General features: G+C 43.3%; 1 protein-coding gene across 1 annotated transcript; it reads right to left on the reverse strand.

The window, feature by feature from the left end:
• Positions 1–666: 666 nt before the first annotated feature.
• pcif1 (phosphorylated CTD interacting factor 1) lies at positions 667–18,560 on the reverse strand. The gene is made up of 16 exons (XM_039016490.1): positions 18,479–18,560; positions 17,079–17,222; positions 16,414–16,538; positions 14,739–14,870; positions 14,323–14,474; positions 11,237–11,391; positions 9,442–9,589; positions 8,557–8,640; positions 7,981–8,080; positions 7,660–7,822; positions 7,142–7,311; positions 6,240–6,326; positions 2,227–2,411; positions 1,867–1,960; positions 1,399–1,574; positions 667–1,036 (listed from the first exon to the last, which is right to left on the reverse strand). The coding sequence occupies exons 2-16, from the start codon at positions 17,200–17,202 to the stop codon at positions 697–699; spliced, it is 2,235 nt and encodes a 744-aa protein (XP_038872418.1). The 5' UTR covers positions 17,203–17,222; positions 18,479–18,560; the 3' UTR covers positions 667–696.
• Between the last annotated feature and the right edge of the window lie 814 nt (positions 18,561–19,374).

Consider the following 19,374-nt stretch of genomic DNA (forward strand, 5'->3'; position numbering starts at 1 on the left):
AACAGTAGTCCACAATGCAATGCAGCAATATAAAGGCCTGAATCTCTCTCGTTCAGTACTCTAACTTACTGTTGGCTGTCTGTCGTATGTACAAGGGTTGCCTCTAAACTGTTTGTCGGCTTAAGGGGGTTAGAAACATAGCTGCCTTATTACCCAACGACACCTCCATCCTGTACCTATTAAGGATTAGAAGGGATTTGGACAAACAAAACTTAAGTCTTTCAAAATACAAATTTTTCAATTCCACACATCAAAACTGACAGCCAAGTCCCGCTGCTTGGGAGCAGATCACTAACCGTGCGTTCCAAATAGCAGCCTATTCCCAGGGTGCCATTTGAGACAAACAGTACTTCAAAAAGGCCAATGAACAATGACTAGAATTACCCAATAATTACTGACGACGACAGCATCAATGATAGAAAAAAGGAATCCTAGTAAACCACAACCACTAGCTACATTGATAAAAAGCAACAAGCGTTACTACAGTAAATTACGACCAGAATTATAAAAACCTAGTAGAACTAATATTAAATAGTTGAGAAAGTAAACTGATTTTAAGGGAGGCCCTCCTTCGTAGTCCACTCTAGCAGTCAAAAGACCAAATCCCCCCCCCCCCCCCCCCCCACTCAGCACCATTTGTGGTCTACCCCCACCACTAAACGCTCCCTATCCTCACCTACGTCCCCCACCCTGCTTTTAAACGCTGGCTGTTTCGGAAGGTGGTGTAGTCTTTTCCACAGGATTACTACTACTGCTGTTGTCCTGGCGAGCGGGTGATGTGTTCAAACTGGCTGATCGTTCGGGTGCCGTTTTGGAGGCAATAGAGTCTTTGTCGCCTGACCCCCCTGCACTGGCCGGGGAGAGCGTAGTGGGAGCGGAGGAGGGACCTGGGGAGCCCAAGGCTCGCCTGGAGACCTGGTAGGCTGCCAGCAGCTCCTGGATGCGCTCCGGTGTGGGCTCCCACTTGGCAAAGCCGGCGGCATTCTGCAGGAAGATGACCACCGTGCCGTGGACGGCCTTGTAGTACATCTCCTCCCTGAGAGAGACAGCGAGAGAGAGCCATTGAATCTCCCTTCATACAAATCAAAATGCAGCTACGCTTGTGTCCTCTTTACAGTACATCTGGGAGTGTAATTTTCCCAAGTGTTTCCCACTTGGGCAGCCAAGTGAAAACACAAAGCACATTACACTTGTTGGTCCTTTATGTCAAATATTGTGCGCTATAGCTTGGAAAATAAACAAAATGTGACTCTGGGTGACTAAAAGAGAAAGAGAAATTAAATTAAGTCTGCTTCATGTTTTTTTTTTTTTTCTTCTTCCATGCCATGAGTATCACTATAACGGTGATGTGACAACCCTAGTCAGAACAATGGACCCTGCGCTGTTGGACACACTCACTTCTTGCAGATGTGCTGCGAGCCGCTGCGGTACTCATGCTCGAAGGCGGGCACCGACATCTGGTGGCGGAGGAAGGCGCTGGTCTCCATGCGGTGGAGGGCCGGGGTCAGCGGATCTCGCCACTCCGGGACGAAGATGATGAAGGACAGAGGCTCGCTGGACTTCTCCAGCAGTTTCTATAGGACACAGTACATTTGTTAAATACAAACTCTCCCAGGAATTCAAAAGTGAACAGTTCAGTTGAAAGTTAAGCTGGAGTTAAATGGTGCTAATTGTCCCCCCTGTTCATGTTGGATTTTTGTCCTGCAGATTTTCTCCTAATACATTCAGTGGGATCTACACAGCACGTGGTATATGGACTCATACCACTTTTGAAGTATAAACACATCGAACAGACTTTGAATGAGGGGTGAATCATCACTTTAAATGCGTTTAACAAGAAATGAGTAAATGACTAAGGAGGAGCACCTCAAAGTGTGTCACCATGGCATCCATGAACTCCTCACTGAAGGGAGGGTTGGCCTCAAATGACCCACTGGCTGGTGAGAAGTTCAGAAAGGGCCTGGGAGGCAAAGAACATTTTAGAACAGGCTCAAACTAGAAAACCATAGAAGAACAAAAACTAAAAGTACACGGACCATGTCTGGGTGGTCTCGGTTTAGTTGTGATGGGGTAGACCAGTGTTTCTCACATTGAAACTAGCATTGTAAAATAGACAAGAGTCCCTGGTCCAGAGGTTGAGAAACACTGGGATAGAGAACATATAATATGTATTCTTTGGGATGAGAAGCAAATATTTTTTTCTGTTTTTTGTGATTCTAAACCTACCCCCTGGATCCGAAAAAGCCATCTGTGTCGGGGAAGGCAGAGCAAAACTGCTTGAAGTAGGAGTTGAGTGGCGAGGCGAAACACTCAAAGGTCACCCCGAACTGCTTGTTGAGGGCCTCAAAGACGGGCACAGGGAGAGCCCCCTGTAAGCCCGTCCCCTCATTCACCCCGGCACCAAACATCACCTGCACGACAAATAGTGACATCAGCACAATAAAAGATGACATCAGCACAACAAATGTCAAGACGTAGCCAGACAGAAGAGATGGCGAGAAAGAGTAACGGGACAGTGGTTGTCATCACGAAATGGAGGGAAAGTGGACTATAAGAACATCGCCTCCCAACAGATGGCTTCATACTTTGGCAGTGAAGAGATTGAAAAAAAAAATATAGAAAGTGCAGTGAGTCAAAAAGGCAGGGGTAGAAGGGGTGATGGGGGAGGTGAAGTAAGGGGTGATGGGGTAGGTGAAGTAAGGGGTGAGGGGGAGGTGAAGGGGTGAGGGGGAGGTGAAGGGGAGGTGAAGTAAGGGGTGATGGGGTAGGTGAAGTAAGGGGTGATGGGGTAGGTGAAGTAAGGGGTGACGGGGTAGGTGAAGTAAGGGGTGACGGCAGTGGTGGGCCGTCAGGGCCAGCAAGGCCTTCTCTGCTGGCCTAAACATCATCAGAATATATATATTTTTTAAATATATTTCCCCACAAATATGTATTAAATTATTCCCCAGAGTAAGAATTATACTCTTCATTTCATAGCTTTCCTCTTGGTTGCACTGCTTCCAGCCCCAGGTTGAGATTTTGAGGGCTGGTCTTTATGTTAGATCTTTTATCCAATCATATTCAGCCATCATGTGTTGCCAGGGGTCTAAAATCTGCCCTCAGGCCTTCAGAATCAACAGTGCGGGCGCTTGTAGCTTAAAGTGATTGGAACTGAAAATTTAGTGTCAACCAATCAGCTTTAGAGTTGGCTATTGTACGCCTGCTGGCTGGCTCCAGTGTTACACAGGAGCCAGCTAGCAGGCGTAGTGCGTGCACGTCTTTTGATTGGATTACCAATATTGAGAAGCAGGTCCTATGGGCAGGTCTATGCAGATCCTCAGAACTAGGAAACTGAATTTGATAAACAAATTAATTTGCGTACGACTAAGCTGTTTTTTCAACCCACAATGGCGGAAGGAGGAGAAGATATCGATTTGGTCGAGGATATAATTATAACGCCATTCTCAAGACGAACTTTTCAAGAAAAGTTAGACATTGTAAGGAGAGGTCGCCCGACGCCGATGCTACAAAGCCTGTCACAGGCGGGAAACGGGTTCGTTCGCCACTTTCAAAGTTCCAACTACGAGCGCTATCAATGGCTCACAGGCTCCGAGAAGCACTGCAAACTGTACTGCTGGGAATGCCTATTATTTGCAAGTGATCGATTTGGTGTTTGGAGCCACACTGGCTTTGCAAACTTGAGTTGTCTAACCAAGGCAGCAACGAGACACCAAAGTACGGCTGGGCACTTACAAGCAATGGTGCTTTTGAAAACTTTTGGGGACACCCGAGTGGATCTACAGCTCAATGAACAATCGCGCAGGGCAACGGAGCTGCACAATGAAAAGGTGAAGAAAAATAGGGAAATATTGAAAAGACTCATTGATTGTGTCATGTTTTTGGGTAAACAGGAACTTTCTTTTAGGGGACACGATGAAAGTGCTGACTCCACAAACAAAGGGAACTACGTGGAGCTTCTTTCTTTTCTTTCTGAAAGCAACACAGATTTACAATACCACCTGTCCACTAACAAAGTGTTCATTGGGACGTCCGGCAAAATACAAAATGACCTAATTTATGCTATTGCTGAAGTGATGGGAGAAGAGATCAAAATGGAGATTAAAAAGCTCCCTTTGTTGCTGTTATGGTGGACGAGACAACAGATGTGGGAAATGCAGCACAGCTCTCACTCGTCCTGTGTTATGTGGCGGACACAGGAGTCAAGGAGCGATTTATCCGATTTGAAGATGTGACAAGCGGCAAGCGAGCTGATGACATTGCCGCTCTTATTTTCCGTTTCTTGGAGGAAAATGAATGTAGTCTGGATAAAGTTGTGGCACAGTGTTTTGATGGCGCAGCAGTCATGGCATCTGGACTCAATGGGGTGCAGGCTAAAGTTAAGGAGAGGGCACCGATGGCCTTATTCATTCACTGCTATGCACATCGACTAAATTTAGTACTGACTCAAGGAGCCTCAAAGCTTAAAGAATGAAGTGCAAGGTCTTCTTTGCCAACCTCAATGGCCTTGCAGCATTTTTCTCACGATCCCCTAAGCGCACGCAACTGCTGGATGACATCTGCAAGCGTCGTCTTCCTAAGGTTGCACCAACGAGGTGGCAATATACATCTAGATTGGTCAATGCAGTCTTTGAAAAGAGAGTTGCCCTAAAGGAGCTGTTTAACCACTTACTGGAACATCATGATGACCATGACGGGGATACTGTGCTTATGGCTGATGGATTTAATGCACGTTTGGATGATTTTGAGTTTTGTTTTTTGCTTGAAACATTCATTCAATGGGATTTTTAATTATTCGGATGTGCTTTTTGGAATTCTACAGAAACAAACTTTGGATGTACAATTCTGCCTGACAAGGGTGAACGAGTTTTGTGACACAATTGAGCGAGAGAGGTGCAGGTTCAGTCAAATCTACGATGACACAGCGCGCATCTCAAGTTTACCCAGCGCACGCAGAGGCCCACAAGGAGACCCTCGCACATACTATCAACAACTCCACAGCAATATTCTGGACAACATTCTTTGCCAGATACGAAACAGGTTTCAAGACCACGAAAAATGAATGTTTCTCTCCCTCCTGGACCCCCGGCACTTTCAGACCTACCGGAAAAAATTCCCGCAAACAGCCTTCTCCAGCTTAACAGAGAGTCACGGAACACTGTTCGACCTATCCAAGCTAAAAACAGAACTGACTGTAATGTATGCTATGACTGATTTTGAAGGGAAAAGTCCCTCTGATCTCCTTGATTTCCTTAAGCAGAAAAATCTGAATGAGGACATGGGGCAACTTTACACATTGGCATGTGTGACAGTGACTATCCCTGTGTCCACGGCTTCTGTCGAGCGGTCATTCTCGGCCTTAAAGCGAATCAAAACGTATTCCAGAAATGCTACTGGACAGACTCGGCTTTCAGCATTAGCCTCCATGTCGATAGAAAAGGACTTATTGGTGGAACTAAAACGCACAGATAGACTGTACAACAGAGTCATTGAAGTCTTCTTGAGGAAAGAAAGGAGGAAGGATTTTGTGTTCAAATAATCAGTCTTTGGTGAGTAGGCATACAATGCATGTTATTTTTTATTAAATGTGTATGTATGTTTCGCATTTTATTTCGTTAATATTAAATACCCTATATATTAACAAAATAAAATGGCAAATAGCCTATGTTGCAAATTATTTGTTTTCTTTCTTTTATTTTCAGTGAATAGTTATGTGTCTTTATCATCACGGTGAAACTGCTTTGGGTGCGACAATGCGCTGTTTAGTGAACACACTGTATTTATTTTTTTGGGGACTTAAAGCTCAAAGTTTGTGGACCAGAAATGGATAGAAGAAGAATATTAATATAACTCTGTTGCACTCGACTATGTTCTTGCCTATTAGTTGAACTGTACTGTATTGTACTCTTCCCCTGCAATTCTCTGAATAAAAATGTCAATTTCAAGGTGACGCAACGCCTGGTTATACTGCGTTTCTGTAATAAGAGGTGGATTAATTCGGGTGGGACTGTGTAGGACCTCACTGAAGGCCCAGGCCCCAGGCCCACGGCACACTACTGGGTGACGGGGAGGTGAAGTAAGGGGTGACGGGGAGGTGAAGTAAGGGGTGACGGGGAGGTGAAGTAAGGGGTGACGGGGAGGTGAAGGGGTGACGGGGAGGTGAAGTAAGGGGTGACGGAGGTGAAGTAAGGGGTGACGGAGGTGAGGGGAGATCAATGGCAGGGGTCTAACCCCTAATTTACCAGGTATCTCTTGATAAGGCACCACACTCGTGACAGGAACTTCTCGAACCTGGGATCGTCGATGGAGCTGTATCGGTATAATAGCTCCTGAAAGAAAGCATGGTGTGGATAGAGAGGAGAGTCATTTAGCAGAGGGCACGCCATGTGCCAGAAGGCAATGCTAGTCAATTATATCCACCACACCTTTCAGGATTACATCCTGGCAGTTTCTCAAACAAGAGAGCAATTAATCTCTCTGGTCATGTCGGACTTCTGATTGCATGCATTACAAACACTCAGTGGTACTGTGCTAGTATCAACGCTCAACCAATGACACCCCAGTGCACCTGCAAACACTGAATGTACAAAACATTAAGAATACCATATTGAGTTGACCCCCTTATCCCCTCAGAACAGCCTCAATTCATGGACTCTACAAGGTGTCGAAAGCTTTCCACAGGGATGCTGGCCCATGTTGACTCCAATGCTTCCCACAGTTGTGTCAAGTTGGCTGGATGTCCATTGGGTGGTGGACCATTCTTGATTCACACAGGAAACTGTTTAGCGTGAAAAAACCAACAGCGCTGCAATTCTTGACACAAACCGGTGCGCCTGGCACCTACCCCGTTCAAAGGCAGTGAAATCTTTAGTCTTGCCCATTCACCCTCTGAATGGCAACAATACATAATCCATGTCTCAATTGCCTGAAGGCTTAAAAATCCTTCTTTAACCTGTCTCCTCTTCATCTACACTGATTGAAATGGATTTAACAGGTGACATCAATAAGGGATCATAGCTTTCCCCTGGATTCACCTGGTCAGTCTATGTCATGGAAAGAGCAGGTGTTCATAATGTTTGGTACACTCAGTGTATATTTGTACTTTTAATAATATACACATTATCGCTGCTACAACATTACTCACTAGCTTGGTGAAGTAGCTGCGGTTGACCTTGACCATCTCTCCCTTGTAGCGCAGGCAGGCGATGTCGTTCTCAAAGTGCAGCTCCACGCGCGGCTGAGCCGGCGAGGGCAAGGCCAGCCGAATGGGGTAGCAGTATACCAGCCTGTCCTGCACATCTGCTGCCTCTGGGTCTGGGAGAGAGGGAGGGAATGAGGGATAAGAGTAAAACAAAAAGAAGTAAAAAAAAACAGTAAGTTGGTAGTAAGAAAAACCACAACACAACCAGTCTATCATGGATATTGAACAGCTTAAATTCAGAGTAAAACCACAATATCAACAACATACTTTAAAATTATTATTATTATTTTTAAATAAGTTGCTAAATTAGTTGGGCGCAAAGATACTGAATGATTAGAAAGGACATTGGCATTCAGAGTCAATCCATTTCTATGGTTGTGCACCAATGTAACCAATGTGGTCCCGTATGAGTCAGATGGTAAAGCATGGTGCAGAGTGCGAGGCGATTTAGCACGTCTCACCCGACACGTTGCAGTCCTTCAGCAACGTCTGGTGGGCCTGGTGAATGCGTCGCACGTACTCTGCTGAGATGTGGTAGATCTTCGTACAGATCCCCTCCACAGAGTCTTTAGCCACTGCTGCTACGTGGGGACCGCACTGTTTACGCAAGTGCTCCAGACGATCCTGAGGGGGAGGATTTGTTTTGGGATCCGTTTTTTAAACATTATACATGTCAGTGTACATTCCGTTGAAGTGAAATGTATACAGCCATGGATTATTTTGTTGTTGCCACATATACATACAGTACACCACACTTCTAAACCACACACACACACACACACCATGTAGTCCTCTTTACTGGCCGAGTGGTCCCTCCGTAACCAGTTCATGGTGTCCTCTGCATTCCATTTCACAACCTTTCGGCTGTCTGGTGTGGCGTTTCTACCAGGACATAAGATACACCAGTCATTCTTCAGCTAAGACAAAGCATTTCAAAGCAAAGTGCCGTTCAACTAGCCAAATCAAGCTCCCACACACATGCTATGTTCAACAAGCCCAATCAAGCTTTCTTTTCTTTCCAGTAAGACAGTTGGGGAAAGAGAACGGACTGGTTTTGGTTTTGGATCTGAAGCCATGGGTTTCTGATTCAAGTTTATCAGTGGATGCACATATAAATGTGTGATGGCGAGACATGGTGTTGCTTTTTATGTTACGATCTGGATCTTGCCGTCAAAGCGGTGGTGTTAAAAAATGCTGAGCCATCACTTGAGTTATAGAACGTACTATATATATAGGTATTAGTAGCTGGAATTCTTTGAGAGCTTCTCTGACTTCATACTTGGAACGATTTCAAAGAATATCAGGTCATATAAAAATGGAATTTGGCCAACTAACTCTAGTGTGCCAGAAACACCTACCTCGAGTCAATCATTTTCTTGGCAGCTTCGGCGTATTTGAATAAGAGCTTTCGGGCCTCCTCTTTGTACTTGATGCGGGACAACCTGGTGTAAGAAATGACAGAACATGTGGTCAATAAAACAAATTGTTGAAAGGAGCCGCTGTTGTCCAAATTAACCATAAAATGGGGTGAATTGTTAAGACGACATTTCATTGTGTTGACAATTCACATACTAAAATGTAAATCAGACAATAGTGCAAAAAGTAAACACATTATTTTTGACAATATATCGTATAATTTGACAATATCGCAATATTATTTTTGCACTAGTTGGCATTACCTGCACCAAAACTCAGTATTTTTCATTCATAGCTTGTTCTCTATCTTTTTTTTTTTTTTTTTTTTTATAAATAGGGAGACAATTTGGTTTCAACACTTTTATTTCCATGACTGATCAAAACTTGTTTTCTCATGGCTCTTTTGACCCTCTGCAGCAGACATTTGGTGAAAAATGTGTTTGGAACATCGAATCACAATAAAATCACAGTATCGAATCACAATAAATATTGTATCGGCATCAAAGTATTTTGAAAATATCGTATCGTCCCTGGCAACTCCCAGCTCTATCAGACAACATAATTCACAATGAAGACCTGAACGGAATCTAGCCATACCAACCACAGTGAATCAAGTCCATCCCAGGGTAGACTAGAATTGGTATCTAGAGATACGACCTCGGATCAAAAAGTACATTTTAAATCTTTTGAATCCTTTGATGGTTTGCGTGTTTTATGGGTGGGGTTTGCAGTTGTTGGGACTATTCCATGAGCTCCTTTACACCAAGCATGATCAATCAAGCAAATATTTAACCCTAGGACTAATACAGATTCTCTTTCCCACTGACCTGATGGGGATGTCGTTCATGACCTCTCTGAACATGGACGGGGAGATGATGGGGTCACACTCGCTGGGCAGTAGGGGGTCTGGCCCTTTGTCCAGCACCTTGCGCTCCAGCAGCCAGCGGTTGAAGGACTCCCGCGGGGGCTCGATACCTATTAGATAAGGGGAAAATCAATGATCATCAAGGTCAGCCGAGAATAGGAACCCCTGGGTTGTGTTCACTAGGGCATGCTTTAGGGAAAACATTTGAATCCATTTCATAATGAAAATTAGAAAAGCAACACCTGGGGTGTTGCACAAGTTGGGCGGAAGGGAAAAAAGTCTTAAATGCTAGGACGGGCGTAGCTACGACCGACTTCAGGATCAGAATTTACACCTGTTGCATTAACAGTAAGACTAATCGTAGCCAAGTCCGGCGTCAGCAATGCGCCTTCATGAGATTTAATGCTTCATAAGGATGGTTGCTAGGCAGCACCCGTTAATCGGCTATTACCATTCTCGTGGCAGTTCTAAACATTGCGAGGCATTTCGCGTCACCCACCACCACCACAGCTGGATGGAATCAATCAATAATTACTGTGGGAATTGATATCACTGAACAATGAAAATATTGGAAGAAAGTAGGCTAGAAAATGTTAGCCAAATTGAGGTGAGTGTTCATGATCTTCGGTCTAGTTATCAGAACATTTTACTAGCATGTTAGTTAGCTATGTAGCCTAGTATAACAGGTGGGTTATTTTGCTCTTCACCCTCTTAGTAGCCTAGGCTGTATCACGACTAAAAGCCCTTGACTTGTCTGACAATCAACGTGATTTTGTTGACTGAATCTCCGTCTGTATACTTGGTTATTTGATCTCTGCCTGGGCAAACAAGTGGTGGCAGCTCATATTTTTGTTTGCCAATATCTGATCTGACACAATCAACATGCTATGTAGCATAAATCAAGTGTATTATATTGTTATTGACTCACGTATAGGTAACTCGAAAAGCCCAGAGGTTATGAAATATGAAAACTAGGCTCACATCCTTTTGAAAATATAGTTAGCTATTTTCTGCATCATGAAAGAAGATCATCCCAATTTAACATCCTACCCGCTCCCTACTAGATGTAAAAATCGAGTCCCAATTTAACACCCTACCCGCTACTAGGTGTAAGAATCGAGTCCCAAATTAACACCCTACCCCTGCTCCCTACTAGGTGTAAAGTCTAGTCCCAATTTAAGACCCTACGCCTGCTCACTCAAATCTACACCCAGGTGTAGCAACAAGTCAAATGTTTAGGTCCGGCATAGAGCGCATTTTACATTGGACGTAGAGTTACGACCAACTGGTGCAACCGGCCCCTGAGTTGTGTTCACTAGGGCATGCATTAGGGAAAATATTTGAATCCATTTCATAATGGAGAATAAGTGTTGCTTATACGAAAAGTTCAGCTAGTCCCTCGCCGCTTCAGTCCGTGGTCTTCCGTTCGGTGCCTAATGAACATGACCCTTGGCTAGAGTGAAAACCTGCCCACCCTGCTGCACTCCAGTAGCAGGGGTGGATGAGTGACCACAATGGCTTAGAAAATATTGAGCAGTGTAGAAAGAAAAAAAAGTGACAAAAAAAAGTGAACAGTCAGCACTGTTTCAGACATACACTTAATGCTCATCTAGAAAGTAAACGTCTAGCTGCCTAATGGGGATGCACCTCGAAAAGTAAGACTTCATGGTAACAAAAGCAAGAAATAAAAGGTAAATAAATTCAATAAAAAAATGTAAAAAATGTTTGACTTGACACAATTGCATGGGTTAATGTACCTTCTCGTTGGTAGCAGAGCTCGTGGTAGTGCTGCCGTAGCTTGGTGGTGAGCTGGGCACGTTGGAGCTCCATCTCCGGGTGGGGCGGTAGATGGTTGGCAGGGGGTCTCTCTCTGATCACTGCGTTCGTCTGAACATCCAGGTCCCAGTATATTCTACCACAGGATCAATATAACTGGTTATTTCAACTTGACAGAACTGTATTAGCTACGGTGCTACATAAAATCCAAAACTCCAAAACAAGACAAAGGAGACCCGCCTGCCCTGTATATTGCAGAGATCACACGATTGTGAACTGTGGGTGCACTATAGGCTATACAAATTAGGGATGTGTACATTTCCCTTTCAAGACGATTCAATACGTATCTAGATACATGGGCTCTGATACGATACAGGAACGGTACAATTTAGTTTGAAGCGATTCGGTTTGATTGGAGAACGAATCAGTGCGAGTCGTTTCAACGCATAAACATAATAATTTTCAAAATGTAAATCTGCTGCTGATGGAACTCACGAGCTGACTTCTGTCTGAGCCGACATCTGTCTGTCCGTGTGTGTGAATGACACGTCTATGGTGTATACTATGTAGTCACCTCATCTGAGTCATAAGGGAGACTAGGCAACTACCACTATCAGATTAGGGCAATGTAGCCTGTTTTTTTTGTTTCCCCCCTTTGGTTCTGAAATCACCATTGGCCACTAATGAACTTGTCATTTTTGTCGATTGTGTTTGAGCTTGTAATGTATCAACATTTATCATTTACAAATCAGCTATGACATAGCCAATGAATATATAGCATAACAGGCTGCATCACAACCGGACGTGATTGGGAGTCCCATAGGGCGGCGCACAATTGGTCCAGCGTCGTTAGGGCTTGGCCGGGGTAGGCCGTCTTTGTTAAAAAGAAATTGTTCTTAACTGACTAGCCTAGTTAAATAAAGGTTAAATACAAAATAAATTGTTTAAAGCAAAACTTACAAAACTATTGCTGATCGTGAACCTGAACAATCAAAATATAATCTATTGTTTCCGGTAGCTTACTTTTATTCCGGTAAAACACACATTTTCAACAGCGCATAGATAATAACCTAGCAAATTACATAGGTCGTCACTCAACTAATGAAGCCTAATATCGAGCAAGCCATTGTAGCATTTTAATGCTTATGGTGCCGCGCCGATGTGCAAGATCAGGAAGAGGCTACCCACCATATGGGTGGGCACAGTGCGCAGTTTGACTAGGCTACTGATATTCCCTAGGGTTGTTCGGCACGCAAAATGACTTGTACATCAATGACTGTCAACACAGTTACATGCTTAGTTCGACACTGAAGGAGAGGAAGCATCAGTTGTCACAGTAGATTAGGTATTTTCGGAATGAAGAAAGTAATATGAGCAAAACATTTTAGTGAATCAGCGGTTTGTAAAGTTTGAATACTTTTTATGACCAACGAATGCTACATTTGGATCAGTTTGGGGTCCACGGACCGATGTAGTCGTATTTTAAACATGTGAATCTGGACCAATGCATATAGGTGAATTGTTACATCCCTAATACAAATATTTACAGACATGAGCAGATCAACATATGTTACAGCAGGACCCCCACTGCAACGCGTTTCGACCAAAAAGGTCTTCCTCAGGCAGTGTCCATGAGATGCCTACATTAGAGGTTGACCGATTATGACTTTTCAACGCCAATACCGATTATTGGAGGACCAAAACATTTTTTTTTCTAAAAATATATATATTTGTAATAATGACAATTACAACAAAACTGAATGAACAATGAACACTTCTATTTTAACTTAATACATAATAAATAAAATCTAGTCTCAAATAATGAAACCAACTTTATTTGGTTTAAATAACACAAAAATAGTGTTGGAGAAGAAAGTAACAGTGCAATATGTGCCATGTAAAAAAGCTAATGTTTAAGTTCCTTGCTCAGAACATATGAAAGCTGGTGGTTCAATATTCCCAGTTCTTCAATATTCCCAGTTAAGAAGTTTTAGGTTGTAGTTTTTATAGGAATTATGACGAGTCAACTATTTCTCTCTATACCATTTGTATTTCATATACCTTTGATTATTGGATGTTCTAATAGGCACTTATTGCCAGCCTAATCTCGGGAGTTGATAGGCTTGAAGTCATAAACAGCGCTGTGTTTCAAGCATTGCTAAGAGCTGCTGGCAAACGCAGTCAAGTTTGAATGAATGCTTACGAGCCTGCTGCTGCCTACCACCGCTCAGTCAGACTGCTCTATCAAATATCAAATCATAGACTTAATTATAATAAACACAGAAATACGAGCCTTAGGTCAATAATATGGTCAAATCCGGAAACTATCATTTCGAAAACAAAACGTTTATTCTTTCAGTAAAATACGGAACCATTCCGTATTTTATCAAACGGGTGGCAACCCCAAGTCTAAATATTACATTGCACAACCTTCAATGTTATGGCAAATTCTGGCAAATTAGTTCACAACGAGCCAGGCGGCCCAAACTGTTGCATATACCCTGACTCTGCGTGCAATGAACCTAAAAGAAGTGACACAATTTCCCCAATTAATATTGCCTGCTAACATGAACTAAATATGCAGGTTTAAATAAATATACTTCTGTGTATTGATTTTAAGAAAGGCATTGATGTTTATGGTTAGGTATGGTTAGGTACATTCGTGCAACGATTGTGCTTTTGTTAACCCATCACCCGTTTGGCGAAGCAAGCTGTGATTCGATGATAACTTAACAGGCACCGCATTGATTATATGCAACACAGGACAAGCTAGTTAACCTAGTAATATCATCAACCATGTGTAGTTAACTAGTGATTATGTGAAGATTCATTGTTTTTTTATAAGATAAGTTTAATGCTAGCTAGCAACTTACCTTGGTTCCTGCTGCACTCGCGTAACAGGTGGTCAACCTGCCACGCAGTTTCCTTGTGGAATGTAATGTAATCGGCCATAATCAGCTTCCAAAAATGCCGATTGTTATGAAAACTTGAAATCGGCCATGCCGATTAATCGGTCGACCTCTAGTCTACATATCAATTCCAGCGATTGTGATGTGGCTGTACTCACACGCTGGGACGGTATGGGGCTGGTGCGGGTATAGAATGCTGCCCTGGCTTGTCTTCTGTGCCTGTGGTAGAGTTCCAAGGCTTAGCCCCGGGGGTAATGGGTGAGATGGGAACTATCGGGGTTGTTGGGGTTACAGGTATACCAACCTCAATCTGTCAATGACACAGTCACATATCGGATTAGACTGACAGTGGAAATATTCTAATAATAAATGTATGAAACAATCTACAGAGACAACGGACTCCAGTCAATTCCAGTAAAACATGACTTTCTTCATGTCAGGCAAGACAGCACTGCGTGGTCTAATAGATAAGCTCGAAAGTGAATCACATTGGTAAAGACGCGTGAAAATGGTCACGCTTGTATAATTTTACGGCATTGAAGGTGTAAGAAACGTGTTCTGCTCAATGACTCACCTTGGACCTCTTGAAGCTGTTAGGACCCCCCTGTGCGGCCTCCTCCGACATGCGTCTCTTGCGCTTCCCGTTGCCCACGCCGGCGTCGCCCGTCCCCTCGGCCGGGGCAGCGTTCAAACCCAGCGGGTCAGACTAAGAAAGACAGGAACAAACAGACAAGCCGCCAAGTTAGGAGCAGAACAGGAAAATATAAAAGGAGGTTCAGCCAAGCTCCATCAAGAGACAAAAGAGAACCTGAGGTACTTGGAACAGAACTTGAGAAGGATAATTATCCCCTCTGTCCCAAACCATTTTCTTCGATGAGGTTTAACAGCGGTTGGCATCCAATTATTGTTGCATTACCGCCACCTACTAGACTAAATCTCCCTTATACTTTGCTTGAAAAAAATAAACAAATACCCTACCATCTAACACCACACTAACAAACAAAAACAACACCCCCCTACTCCACTAATTAAATGTATTTATTCCTACCTCATGCCAACAACCTGAAAGGATGGGACACCACCACTTAACACACCCTGTAACGCTTCTGATGTCAAGTCACGCACACCCAAATAACTCTCTGCAACTGCCACCACAACCTCAATTTCTGTGACTTACGTTCCATCCCTGCAGTACAATTGATAACCATTGCTTTAAATTCTAAAAACCCAATCTCACTTAAACATACAACACTTGTTGGTTTATCCCTCTGTGCTGGTACAGATCTACTACTCACACCACTCATCTCAGGACACCCCCCCCCCCCCCCCCCTATCACTCCTTCAATGGCGCCCTTTTCTTGCCCCCATTCGTTTAACGCCGACCGCCTTTTCCCTCTGACCAGCAAAAACACAAACAATTATCACAAGACCACTTCTGGTTACCCACTTCCACAGTACCCAACTCTGTTTTCATCCACCATGAAACCACAAATAGATCAGCCAAAAGGCAAGGGTCCACTTTTTCCAAAAACTTCACTCCTAATGTCACAGACTCATCTTTATCCTGACCCTCGGTGCAAGCCTCGGGCTTTGAGAACTTCACCACACCTACCACCTCCGATACATCGACCTCATTCACTTCCATTTCTCCTCCTGTCTTCAGCGCACTCTGCTTACACTTTCTACCATTCTTCTTTAACAAACCATCTCCCTTTTCCCCACCATTTTTAACCAACTCAAGCTCACCGTCGTCCTCCCCCTCTCTCTCTGACCTCCTCTGCCTCTCTTATTCCCCTCCATTCCTCCTCCGTATTCCAAGTTTAAGTCTCCTTATCATAATACTGCACTTCTCCTGACATACATCTTGTTCTTGTTTTCTCAAGGGATGACATTTAACCGGCTGTCACAATCTCCGACCAATCAGCACGAACCCCTCAGGGTGTAGCGCTCAACAGTGCATCACACTTTTTTTTATTTTTTATTTTTTTAAACTAGGCAAGTCAGTTAAGAACAAATTCTTTATAATGATGGCCTACCCCGGCCAAACCCGGACGACTCTGGAACAATTGTGCGCCGCCCTATGGTACTCCCAATCACAACCGGATGTCATGCAGCCTGGAAAGGAGCTGCTTCGTCTTGATGTTTTCCTTTATCAAAAGTTACAATAACGCTTTTCCATTTCAAACAAGCACGCTCTTCCAACAACCCATCTGTCACAAAACAAGCAGCTACACCCATTTTTCACTCACAATGACATCATGCTGCCCCAGGACTGGCATCTCCCACAGCGACTGATTGGTGAAGCGGTTGAACCAGTAGGGCCTGTTCTCCCGCTTGCTCCAGCATTTTGACCAGCCTGCCTGGACGAGTTCGTCTGCACAAACAGGAAAGGTGTCAGAAATGTCTAATCTATCTCCATTCAGTTGCATGTCATCATAGACAGAGCCAGCAATCTTTCCTTCATCAGCAATGATCTCAAGACTAGGTCTAATTTATACCCTACATATATACACATGAAAGAACTACAAGTAGCTACGCAAAATGGCGTTGTGTAGCAAAACTACAGACGATTGCAGCCCGCAATTCATAACTCAATGCGTAGGATCCCCATTTTTTGTAGTTTACTTGCATTGCCTACTTAGGGTATACATTAGGTTTTAAAATAATTGTATGAATGCTTGGTAAGCAGAGCGGAAAGCTGAGTTATGCCATATCTATCACCAGGGCTATCTTCAGTGCTGAGACTTGGGCAGGAGTACCGGCACCTCAAATGCTTTACTGCTTCAGCTCCTGTTCCACATATAGAATATTATCTCAAAAGTATTGTGGAGCTCCTACACCTAAATGTAAACACCAGCACCCAAAATGAGTACATGCACCTATGTTAGTCCAAGTCAAGCACTGGCTATCTTACCTGGCAACTCTGGCATTGGTTTGCTGGTTGAAGGTGAGACAGGAGACCCCTGTGTGACAGAGCCTGTGGGAGACATCACCATAGAGGTGTCCACCTTCACTGTTGCGTGATTCTCACTTGTCATCTCTCCTCATCTGTCCTGTCCTGAAAATAAAAGGCTGCATATTAGTAAAGGGGTATTCAGTTCACATTGCCAGGTAAAAATACTGTGTAAGCTACTTTTTTTAAATTACAGAACACGGTCTAAATAATTACTATTATTTTATGTGATCAAATGTAAACATGTTCCACAATCTCCAAGGTAACCAAGTGGTGATTGGACATGCTTTCCCGAAATATGACAATCAAGCAAGTTTTGATCCTCCTGGCATTTTAAAAACCAGACCCTAATGGACATTTCTACGGATACAGTCTGGTGTGAATGGTAGCCTACTACTACTACTCATTAATTCCCTAAATGATAGATTCATGCCAGAGTCGTAGTGTGTTTTGCAGTAGCAAAAATAACAGTTGCTCGCGCGACACGGTTGAACATTTAACAGTGAAACGTTAAATGAGCGCATGATTAGTCTACAGTAGCGAGCTAGAATGTGTTGTGCTTACACAAGGTGTTATTGCCAACATAGTGCAGGCAAGATACCATAATATCTGGATAGATAGTCCCTAAGAACGACAAAGTGAAACCAGCGGTGGGGATTACACTGGTGAACATTATATTAGCTAGCTAACTAGTTAAGCTAACACGAATGTGTTACGTATGGGACATGTAGCTAGTAGCTAGCTATACCTATGCGTTCTAGCTACGTGGTTCATGATTTATTTAAATGTGATTTAGATAGAACATTCCAAATTGACATCTTGGAGATGCGTTTTCTATCTTTGTCGTTGATAACACAAATGGGGAAAAGAAGGACACGCATGCGCCTGCTACACCGCCCACCCCAGTTCGAGCTGCCCGAAAACAAACACGAAGGAGGAGGGGAAAACGCTGGGTAGCTGCGCTACACAACAAAAGGCAACGGCATCATCTCGGAACCTAGGCGGGGGATACGTGGAATAAACATTTAAAATACGGTAGGATACTGTACGAAACAGGGTTAATGAGACATAAAAATGACGAGAGTTAGTAAGACTACCCGTGTATGTTGTCAAAATAGAGAATGGAGGCGTATCTGACCCCCTTATTTCAAACACATACATAATTTTGGGCGCGCACTTTGGTTAAGACAAGATGGCGCGCGCGTTCTCGAGTCATAGCCACTGCACCCCTTGCAGGCAATATTGTTTGTTTATTTCGTGCAATGACAACGCGTGCATTTTGAGTAGATAATATGATACCCCGCATATTCCACCACCTGCCCATGCCCTTGCTGTAGCGCTAAATTGGTTATTCCCCTTACCTTGTAGAGGTTTGTTGAGAACCCTGTATAGGCTTTGCTCTATTCAATCCGTACCCGCCTCCGCCTCTCCCTCCCCACCTTCTCCGCCATCTTGTATCGGGGACTCGGGCCTTGGTATTGCGCACGCGCCAGTTTAGTTGTCGTTTCAGGAAAACATTGTCATTGAGAAGTAGCCATATGTAGAAGGGCATTTGTAGGTAGGCATTACAGAAATAGTTCTTCACAACATCGCTTGTGAAAGTAATCATGCAAAAACACATTTGCAAACTCGTCGGAACTATTTAACCAGTAATAACTTCGATGGCATGTTTTGTACTGTGGCTACATTCCCCATTGATAGCCTTCAGCTACATGCTCATTAGTCTATGTATTTATTCTCATATTATTAGAATACTTTATTATGCCTGTGTGATATGTCTGTTATTTACGTATGTGAAGAATAATAAATAAACAACTTTCAACTCATGTTGCTGTTCTGTCTCTTATTACCCTCTTATTATTACTGAATGGTAAATATTATAAAAAATAATATACATGTTATAAAAATAGAAACACATTTTGGGTCTTGGGAAAGTAGAAGTTGTAGTCCTTAAAACTGGAAGTTACCTCTGATTTGTTCAGCCATTACCTATGGGGAAAGAATGGAGTTTTGGGATGAACAATGAAAATAAGGTCTGAGTTTAACACATGCTTAGGAGATCTTATGTTTTGTTTTATGGAATAATATCTGTCAGTTAACTTGACCTTTATGAATTATGAAGCCTTTATGTGCTTGTTTTGATTACATAAATGATTCGATGCACAGAAAGTGACAGTAGCTGATGAAGATTATCTCATAGAACAACATTTGTATGATCTCCTAAGCCTGTGTTTACCACAGACCTTATTTTCGGCGT

This window comes from Salvelinus namaycush, chromosome 20, assembly GCF_016432855.1.
Source record: "Salvelinus namaycush isolate Seneca chromosome 20, SaNama_1.0, whole genome shotgun sequence".
Taxonomy (NCBI): Eukaryota; Metazoa; Chordata; class Actinopteri; order Salmoniformes; family Salmonidae; genus Salvelinus; species Salvelinus namaycush.